Source organism: Delphinus delphis, chromosome 15 (assembly GCF_949987515.2).
Source record: "Delphinus delphis chromosome 15, mDelDel1.2, whole genome shotgun sequence".
Classification (NCBI taxonomy): domain Eukaryota; kingdom Metazoa; phylum Chordata; class Mammalia; order Artiodactyla; family Delphinidae; genus Delphinus; species Delphinus delphis.
This window is the reverse complement of record NC_082697.1, coordinates 8,249,956-8,260,824: the sequence shown is the minus strand read 5'-3', so window position 1 is coordinate 8,260,824 and position 10,869 is coordinate 8,249,956. Positions and strand designations below refer to the sequence as shown.

At 42.7% G+C, this 10,869-nt stretch overlaps 1 protein-coding gene across 1 annotated transcript; it reads right to left on the bottom strand.

The window, feature by feature from the left end:
* Nucleotides 1-8,610: 8,610 nt before the first annotated feature.
* Nucleotides 8,611-9,471, bottom strand: LOC132438997 (small ribosomal subunit protein eS1-like). The gene has a single exon (XM_060033389.1). The coding sequence runs from the start codon at nt 9,449-9,451 to the stop codon at nt 8,657-8,659; it is 795 nt and encodes a 264-aa protein (XP_059889372.1). The 5' UTR covers nt 9,452-9,471; the 3' UTR covers nt 8,611-8,656.
* Between the last annotated feature and the right edge of the window lie 1,398 nt (nt 9,472-10,869).

Sequence of the window (10,869 nt, the reverse complement as noted above, 5' to 3'; positions counted from 1 at the left end):
CAGCACAGTGCCTGAAACATTCACTCACTGTGGGCTCTTAATATTTGCAAAAATGTATATAGCATATGCCATGCGCCAAACACAGTGCTAAGTGCTTTCCACAAATCAGCTCGTATACTGATCAATTAACTGATGAAATAGTCATTATTTCGTTCCCAGTTTATAAGTAAGGACCCTACCACTGACAGAGCAACCTGACTCGGGTCACACAGCCAGGAGGGGAAGAAGCAGGCAAAGAGCATAGCAGCAGCTCTCTCAGCTACTCTGCTACCTGCTATCATTCACAATTCTAAAACCCTCCCTAAACACAGCAGAAGAAAATTCAGTGTCTCTCCATCTCCAGGATCTCTTGCCTTGGAATAATCCAGAAATCTTAGGGTACTTCCTCCATTGATTAGGGTCAATTATTTTCTGTTGTCACTTGCCATTGAGGAAATCTGGGGAAATATCGCCAATTCAAAAAGGTGGCAGAAACTTTGGAGATGCCTGGGCTCTACGATTTGCTGCAGTGTCTTTGATAATCTAATCCCAGCAGTGACATCCTATCACTTCTGTGTATTCTATCGGTCACATGGACCAACCCTGATACGACAGGGAGGGGGTTGATTACACAAGGTTGGAGATACCAGGAGATGGGGTCCATCTTAGCAGCTGGTCACCACACCAACCACACGCTGGTGTGTAGAAAACTTTTAAAAGAAGACAGGCTTTGACTGGAAAATCGACTTTCATGAAAGGTTTAGCAGCCTCACATTGTAGATGACTAGTTCACTTGGAAAGATACTCCTGGGAAATATTACAAACTCCCTTCACGTAAAAGATAAAAAACATGGTATATTAGGTTAGCCTCTATTTGAGTTTAGATCTGGAAAAGCAAATTAGGTAGAAACCTCAATTCTGATGAACAGATATTGAGGCTAACGTATGCAGTTTTAGAATTTAATATCTTTCTAAGAATACAGTAAATATTGTCTTAACTGAAAATGACTCGAGGGATAACAATTTGTAATCCTAACAATGTTAGCAATACTAAGTTCACCAGCATAATAAAGATGCACAGCAATTAAAAAGAAAATGATTAAGTACGAGTAAACCCAAATCCTTTAAAAGTACATGTCTGTTCAGGCTTTGAGATTCTTTTAGTATGTCCAGGGTTAAAGATTAGACATGTCCCATCCTGTGATAAACCACAACGGCAAAGAATATGAAAAAGAATATATATAACAGAATCACTTTGCTATACAGCAGAAGTTAACACAACACTGTAAATCAGCTATACTTCAATAAAATTTTTAAAAAAGATTAGCCATGTACCTCCATCGACAGGAAGAAATAATTTTTTTGACTGTCACATTTAATTTTTCATGAAGTATTATTAACTCTAAGGCCTGCTTGTCAGTGAGACATAATCTCACCCACCACAGTCTAGCTACAGTGGGCAACGTTCTCATTCTCAAACACAAGCCATTTCCTACCTCAAGGCCTATCCCCCTCAGTTATTCTCTTTTCCATTATCTGGTTTTGTTCTTCATAGCACTCACCACAACCTGATTTATCTTTACTTTTTAAATTGTTTATTGCCTATTTGCCCCTAAAAATATAAGCTCCTTGTCAAACGTGCTTGTCTATCCCCAGTACCCTAGCACAATATCTTGCATAAATAGGTGCTAAATAAATCTTCTCTGAATTTGTTTTTGACTCTGTGAATTTATGAATAGGTGACCAACATTTGGTTGCAATCACTTTTGACTGGTAGGCAAATGGAATTTTGCTTATTCCCAGTTGCCAAGGGTTGCCTTGTTTGGGGACGACTACCCCAAAACATTTGCTATCTTGTGCGCTACAAACATGAAGCTGAAATGTCAGGTGACACCAGAGAAAGAATCCGTCATGGCAGCTCTTTGAACATATAAATGTATTAAACGTTCAGTGCATCAGTACCGGGTTCAGGGAGAATTCCATCCTTTCCTTAGGAAAGGACAAGTTGGGGTTTACAGTCAAAGTCCACTTAGCAAATGTTTATTCTACGAGTGCTTTCCTTTTGTTTCCGGTAAGTACAGCTTCACGCCCTGCCAGGATCTGAGGTCATAGAAACACGAGGAGGTTGTTAACACATCAATGGAGGGATCTCTTTGGAATCCAGAATTTGGAATAATATTTGCATCTCAAGCTCAGAAGCCGCCCAGGCAAGCCTGCTTATTGATTGCCTTTAATTTCCCCTTAAAACAGGGTCTGTTTCTGAATAAAAGATTAATCGAGGAGGGATCCGTTTGTCGAGTGATTTATATTCAAGTTCTGCCACCTGTCCATTCAGAAACACGGCGCACCCAGGTCCCAACCCTTGAGACGTTTGGATTCAGTTCTCCAAGAAAAGTAGCTGCTGGCCACGAAAGCCTGCAGCTTCACTGAATTCGTCTTTGTCCACGTAATCTTCACACTTACAAAAAGTGGGGTGGGTGGGATTTGTGCAGAAAAAACCTACCTGAAAAATACAGATGATCACTAGGAGGACAGGCTGAGGAAAGACGTGTAAGACGCACCGTAAAATAATGAAATCAAGGATGCCATTCGGAATGTCTGTGCTACACTTCTCTTTGCTTTAGTATTAACAGATACACCACTATCACCCCAGTATAAACATGGTGACCTAAAAAGTAAACTACTGCATCAACTTGGAGCAGTTCTATCATTTTTGTCTTGACTGCAAATTTCTGTTTCCTTTTGGGGAAGAAAAAATGAGAGGAAAGTGAAGATTTCTGTTTTGTGTAAAATTTGGAAACCTCTTTCTATAAACGAATGGTTGTTAATAACATAATAGCAATCATTTATCAAGCACTTTTTACCCTAACCATTGTACTAAATGCTCTTTATCTCATTTAATTTTGGCTCCAAAACTCTAAGGAGGTTCTATTAATAATCCCACACAGACAAAGCCTGGAGAAGTCCAGGAAGCCCAGTTTGTAAAGTGGCAGAGCCCAATTCTGAAGCTGGGTGTATTTGAATTGAAAATCCAAAACTGTAATCCCACCAGAAGTGCATCCATCCGTACGGGCTTGCCTGTACATACATTTATTTCTTCAACATGGCAGATGGAGGAAGGATGAACTTCCCAGGTGGGCAGCCAATTAGGACTCAAAGGCTTGAGCTTTGAGTCCCAGATCTGTTTCTTACGAACTACTCTTAACCACTAGGCAGTATTATCTCCCATGGCCAAGCAGGGTTCCTGGAGCCAGCTTTCTTACAATCTGTTGGCTTGACCTACTACAGAGTCACTTTCTGTGCAAGTGACTTATGACGCTGCAGAGGTACAGGAAGCAGAGAGGAAAGGTGAGTCAATAAGAATATCCAACACAATGCATCTCACCCCAGCCAACAAGAATTACATCCCAGGCACTGATAAAGAGAATGACACTCCCAAGATGTCACTCACTACAAAGGCAACCATTTTGCCCTAAATAACCCTCTTGATGTCCCAGGTTGGAGCTGTGACCTCGAGAGGTGCCCATTTGGATGTTCTCTAGTTTCCCTCTTTGATCGGACACGTGGAGAATAATTCTTGACCAACGTGGAGCTAGAGTTAAAGTTCTGGGGGAAAGAATGAGATCAGATTTTGGAAGGCAGGAAGCGAATATGCCTGCTTTCTGCGTTGGGATAATGATTCCTTCATTTTGTGACTCTCCACACTTCCCCTTTCCAATGACTGCTTCCTTGACTCAAACCAAAAAAACAAAAGCAAAAAGCAAAACAGAAGACACTGGTGGAGCATTGACTGTGTGCTGATTCTGTTATAGTCACTGGGCCCAAGAGGGTAAGCAAGACAAGGTTCTTACAGATAATTACATGGAGACATACACTGAACAAATAATTCCTCAAAGAATAATTTAAGGGACTTCCCTGGTGGAGCAGTGGTTAAGAATCCGTCTGCCAATGCAGGGGACACAGGTTCAAGCCCTGGTCTGGGAAGATCCCACATGCCGTGGAGCAACGAAGCCCATGCACCACAGCCACTGAGCCTGCGCTCTAGAGCCCATAAGCCACAACTACTGGGCCTGTGTGCCACAACTACTGAACCCCGTGCGCCTAGAGCCCGAGCTCCGCAACGAGAAGCTGTGGCAATGAGAAGCTCGCGCACCGCAACGAAGTGTAGGAATAGCCCTCACTCACCACAACTAGAGAAAGCCCACACAGCAACGAAGACCCAACGCAACCAAAAATAAATAAATAAATACAAATTTTAAAAAAGAATAATTTAATTACCATTTGATAACTTGCTATGAAAGAAACGAACATAGGGTGCAATGAGGCTTTATCTGAGCTGCATCTAAGCTTCCATCCCACCTCCTGTCTCCCTGAGATTCCTTTTCCTTTTGCTTCACTGCAGGGGATGACTAAGCATGCAGACTCTGCAGCCCCACCACAGGGTTTCAAATCCTTAGAGAAGTTACTGAACCTTTCCAAGCCTTAGGTCCCTCAGCTGTAGAATGAAATAATAGAAATGCCTACTCACAGACTTATCATTAGAATCAAATGAGATGATCTAAGTGAAGCACTTAGCTGTAGAAATGGGCACACAGAAGGTGCTCGATTAAGACTAGTTGTTAATATTAGTCTAAGTGGTATCTCTGCTCTTTTCTCCCCCATGCCCAGAGGTATTGGACTGTTTGCTCAAGATGCGACAAGGAGCATGATTTAGAGAATGACTTGCCAGGGTCAGAAGCCTGGAAACCCTTCAATAGCTGCGTGTCTTTGGGCAAGTCAGTCAGCCTCTCTGGACCCCACTTCCTTCACCTGCAAAGGGAAGATCTCAAATCCCTTGGTGAATCAGCGCTGATGCACATAAAACACTTGGTAAACAACAGCTGCTATTATTATTACCTTATTATTATTTTTAGACTTTATATAAAACATAATAAAGCCTAACTATGCCTTTTAATTCCCCAGGGTTAGAGGTGTTTATACGCCAGTTTCAAAGTGGGATTCTGAAAGTCTTTCTCCCTAGAGTGAATTGTCTTTTTTTCTCCCCTAACATTTTTCCTGAAAGCTTTTATTTGGTGAGTAAAATTTACAGGAGGGATGGTAGATAAGGGATTCATGTGGAGTTTGTCCTTAAAACACTTCTTTAATCTCCACAGTTGCCGTGGAATTTGTGTCATTTTTGCTTGGGTGATTAGATTACGTTTCATAAACAATATTCTCTATGTTTAAAAATCTTTAAACAGCTGCTTGTAAGTGGCTTGACATGGACTACGGTTAATGCCGTGTTTGACGTGGCTCTTCCATTGTTGACAGTGCTGACAATCTACTGTTTATGTCAGCATCGGACTCCTAGTGGAGACCTGTGTTTTTCAGAGTATTCTTTTCTTATCTGAAATACTTCCTGAGTTTTCTGATATCCTCCTGTTGAAGAATTTGGGCACATCGACTATCTCTTGTAACCTTCCCCAAACTGGAATTATTGCTGCATTTTTGTATTTCTTATTTTCCCGGGTGTGCATCTTCCTTCCAGAACTTTCAAACATCAAAACGGCCAGCTGCCCCTGATCCTTCACCACCCTGGGGCAATTGGGGAAAACTGGATACTGAAAAGTACATTCTTAAGTTTGGTTTTAGCTAAATACTAACTTCCAAATTGAAGGATTAAAACTCCTTTTGCTTACGGGCTGCTCTACAGGTAACGCACTTGATCTGGGCTATTCAATTAATTCTCTTCTCCACAGAGTCCTAGAGGGTTTTCCCTCCACTAATGGCTCTCAGATCATTTCCCTGGTGTCCCCACCTGCCTCGTTTGGACGGTGCATCTACCTGCTCTTCCTGCTTCATTCTTGCCCTCCTTCAATCCTCCTTCAATGTCATTCACAGAGCAGCCAGAATGGCTTTTTTAAGATGCACAGCTGATCACGCCAGCTCCCTATTTAAAACCTTTCCATGGATTCCCACGGTACTTCCAACAAAATAAAACATCCTCAGCAGGCATATGGCCCCGGTCCTCCCCGCATCCCCTCCAGGCACCTCTGCTCACTCGACTGCAGCCAGTCTTGCAGCCTTCTCTTCCTTGAACAAGCCATGCTTGGCCAGGGCTCATCTGCCTGGCTCCTTCCTAGCTGCCAGTGTTCAGCAGAAACGTCCTGTCCTCAGGGAGCCTGCCCTGACAGCAGCACCCCACCCCACCCCGCCCCGGCTACAACAGCCGTCCGGGTCACTCTGTCCCATTCCCAGATTTACTGACTTCGTAGCACAGAGCAATGTCTTGAATTGTCTTTAATTTGTTTATTCTAACTTTGTTTTCTCTTTCCCCTCCTAGAACAGGGTAGGGCAGGAGCTCTCAGCCTCAGCACTATTGACTTTTTGTGGTGAGGGTTTCCTGTGCATCGCGGGACCTTTAGCTGCATCTCTGGTCTCTACCCACCATCTCCCTCTGCTCCTCCGAGTTGTGACAACTAAAAATGCCTCCAGACGTTGCCAATGTTTTCTAGAAGGCAAAATTGCTCTGTTGAGAAACACCGGTCTAGAATTTAAGGTCTTGTCTCAGCCTGAAACAGCACCTGGCACATTATTGGTAGTTAAACGTTTACATGTTGAAGGAGTGAATAAACAACCCTCGCTCGTGGTGTGTAACGATCCCCACTACACACAGCTACCGAGGATCTGGAATTGACGTGACCTGCTCAGGGTGCACAGCCAGCGAGCTTTGGAGCTGGATTCCACCCAGGTTGGTCTGAAATCCAAGTTCAATCTCTTTACTTTAGGCAACATGAACATATAGATATGACAATGATAATGCTACCTAGGTATTTTCCATTTTGATCACTTCTGCGTGCTGCCACAAATAGCTTCAACTTCTACCACATTCTATGCAGGAGATGCCATTCCAAGCACACTATTTAGCTAATTTCATCTATTTTTCACATAGTGCAGAGAAACAAAAATATTTTAACATCGAGTAGCAACATGCTCTTAGAAAATTACTGCTCTAAACACCTTGATAGTTTTTTTTAAAAATTCAAGCTTTTGAGTAGTTAATGCATTCACATGGTTTGAAAAGACAACAATATAAAAAGGGATAGCACGAGAAGTTACATTCCTGTTTCCATCTGACCCATTACTACCTTCATTGGCCCCTTTTTATTACTTTCCTGGGTGTCCTTTCAGAGTCTTCTTTTATACACGAAGCACAAACATTTTCTTGTTCAGTCTTTTACTTTCTCAAGGTAAACTCTGGTGTAACATACATCTTCTTAGACATCTTGCTTTTTTCACTTAACTTATCCTGATATCTTTCCACATTAGTGCAAAGAGAGCTTCTTCCCTCTTTTTAAGAAATATCCCACTTTATTTTTTTATTTTTATTTTGTATTTTTATTTATTTTTTTGCGGTACGCGGGCCTCTCATTGTTGTGGCCTCTCCCGTTGCGGAGCACAGGCTCCGGACGCGCAGGCTCAGCGGCCATGGCTCATGAGCCCAGCCGCTCCGCGGCATGTGGGATCTTCCCGGACCAGGGCACGAACCTGTGTCCCCTGCATCGGCAGGCAGACTCTCAACCACTGCGCCACCAGGGAAGCCCAAAATATCCCACTTTATAATCACATATAAGTTTATTTAACCAGTTCTCTGGTGCTGGATATTTGGGTGGTTTTTTGTTTTTTGTTTTTTTTTAAATAAATTTATTTATTTATTTGGCTGTGTTGGGTCTTCATTTCTGTGCGAGGGCTTTCCCTAGTTGCGGCGAGCGGGGGCCACTCTTCATCGCGGTGCGCGGGCCTCTCACCGTCGCAGCCTCTCTTGTTGCAGAGCGCAGGCTCAGTAGCTATGGCTCACAGGCCCAGTTGCTCCGCAGCATGTGGGATCTTCCCAGACCAGGGCTCGAACCCGTGTCCTCTGCATTGGCAGGCAGATTCTCAACCACTGCGCCACCAGGGAAGCCCTGGGTGGTCTCTTTCTTGTCTGTTATAAACAGTGCTGACATGAATAGCCTCAACATACAGTATTTTCCTGAACCTATCAGAGAGATAATTCTTCATATCATATAGAATTGCTGGGTCAAAGAACAGTGCTTTTGGTAGATGCTGCAATGGTTTCTTTGAGTAGAAGAGTCCAGCTTTCTAGGTATGGTATCAGTGGGGTCAAGGGAGATGAAAAATTGATGAGGATCAGTTGTAACAATGGAATGCAAAGAAGGTGGCATTTCAAGGCGGGCAGAAGTCTCAGGAACCAAGGAGAGATGCAGACAGGAGAAGAGGTCAGAGACAGGAGGGAGAGGTTGGCGGGGGGAAAGCAGGGTAAAGAAGACCACAGATCTCTAATGAAAAATCTCCAGTGGCAGAGGCACATGAGGGGCTTCAGGAAACACCTCCATTTCCTCCAGGTGTTTGGTCAATTTCTGCTACAACAGGGGGAAAAATCTAGAGTGTCTGCAAGATTGGAGAACTTGAAGACACCTGGTGGTATGTGAGGCTGGTTCTATTCATACTCCCATTTTACAGATGAGGGAGGTGAGGCTCAAAGAAGCTGGCCTGACCCCACAGTTGCATTTACCAATGGTAGAGTTGAGATTTGCACTATGTGTCTGATGTTAACTCCTGTTTTCTTTTTTTTTTTTTTTTTTTTTTAAGTATCACAAATGAGGTCTTTTATTTGTCACCATTAAAAGTCTGATTTTTAAACAGATTCCTGGACTGGTGGCTCATATCCATCAGTTCGTTCAACTTTAGCACCTGTCTCGTCCCCAGTAGCTTTTCCAGAACTACTACCTTCACCATGTAGCTCCATGAGTTTTCCCAATTCAAACTTGGGCTTCTTCAGCATTTTTACTTTTCTAACAAAGACATCATGGAGTGGATAAATAGATTGGCAGGCCTTTTCTATGTCTTTTCCAATGCTGTCTGGAATCAATTTATTGACCACCTCTTTCAAGTCATTTGTCTGCACCTCTCGGGTCATGATTTCCATCATCTTCTTGCGGATCTGGCGGACCTGCTGGTGCTGGGCATAAGAGGTCTTCCGAATCTGATTGTTGCGTTTTTTAGTAAAACCCACACAGAAGAGACGAAGCAAATAACCATCGGTAGTCTTGACATCAACATGAGCTTCAATCATGGTCTGCCATTTTTTGACCATGGAGCACATTTTGTCACGGGTAAGATCCATGCCATGGAAATTAGTCAGGCAGTTTTTGCCCTGAACATCCTCAGTAATAAGCTTGAATTTTCTAAATGCAACTTCATCATTCTGCAGATCAGCAAGGCTCACTTCAAACACACGACCCTTGAGGCCATCAGACGCGATTTTGGTTCCTTGAGTTCTCGTGACTAGTGTTTTCCCAATATTTCTTATATTGAACATAGCTGGTGCTTTCACATCATACCAATCTTTCTTAGAAAATGGGTCAACCACTTTCTTCTTGGCTCCCTTTTTACCGCCTTTCGTAAGGCGCTTGTTCTTTCCGACCGCCATGGTGCTGCTCCGAGAGCCAAAAGGGACTCCTGTTTTCTTAAGCACTCTGTCAAAGGCTATCAGGCAACGAGTAAACGAGTCCTATTTTCACATTAAAAAATACAAATAAACCTGATAAAAGATGTCCAGGGCTTTTGTTATTGTTACCTATGTCTTTTTGTGTCATTAAAACCAGCCAATTATTACTGTTTATATTTTCTGTGTTTCTAAAGGTTAAAGCAACCCAACGAACAGTTTACCTGAAAACTGTTAACACTGAGAAACATAAGGTTAAGCTGGCCAGAGGCTAATAGGATAGGCTTGCCTGCAAAATGCCCAGTGAATATTGCTAGTGCCTGCATTTCCTGTAACCCGGAGAACGCATCTCTGGAAGCGGTAGCCTTCTCTGCATCAGCTTTAAATGCCTGTTTTGTTCTCTTCAACTTGCTCAAGTTCATATTAGGGCTCTGGTCCTGATTTCTTTTACCTGTTCTTTAAAGTTGGTGACTTCTTCCCTGGTTGCCACGATAGTTACAACCCCTCATCCTGCCACGTTATACCCGAATCAATCTTCACTCTTCTGCTTCCCAGGCCATTTATCCTTGCTTGAATTCTAACTTCCAGTAGAACATTTCCTTTTTTGTTTTTTTAAACGCATGTAGGAGAACAAATAGAACTCACAATCAGTACTGCACTCAACTCTGCATTCCTGGCCAGAGGAACAGCATGGCCACCAGGAAACTGAGGTCACAGCCAGTAACTCAAAGTTCTTCAGTGATAAATTAACCCACGGAATTAGAAGGCATGATGGTTGAGGATGGGTTAGCAGGCTATGATCCATGGACCAAATTCAGCTTATCTAGTTTTGTAACTTAAAGGTCCTATTTGACCTGCCTATTTGAGTAGGATTTCGCCATGCAGATTTGGAAGGAAGAATATTCTAGGACGGGTTGGCCAACTACAGTCTGTGAGCCAAATGGGGCATACCTGCTTGCTTTTGTAAATAAAGTTTTATTTGAACACAGCCACCTCCATTTATTTATGTATGGTCTACTGCTGCTTTCACACTACAAAGGCAGAAACTGGATGGTCCCCAAAACCTAAAATATTTACTGTCTGATCTTTTACAGAAAAAATTTGCCCACCCCTGGTGTTGGGATTAGGCACTTTGGTTGTCAACAGCCTTAATTCAAATCTCACTTCTACAACTTACTTCTGTGTAAGCTTGGTTACAAACCTATAAAATGGAAATATGAATACCTCAGGGTTGATGTGAGAAGTAAATTCAATAATCCTGGTAGTGCCGACTCAGTGATAGTTATTATGATTCATCTAAATTAAAGACTTCCAGAGGTTTTCCCATATTCTTGGATCTTTTCTGTCCTTATAACAATTAAACATCAAAAATATTTGAGGAATTTGTGCAGCCACTCTTCCTG

Coding starts and splice junctions, on each gene's coding strand:
- LOC132438997 (XM_060033389.1), bottom strand. CDS start 9,451: ATGGCGGTCGGAAAGAACAAGCGCCTTACGAAAGGCGGTAAAAAGGGA.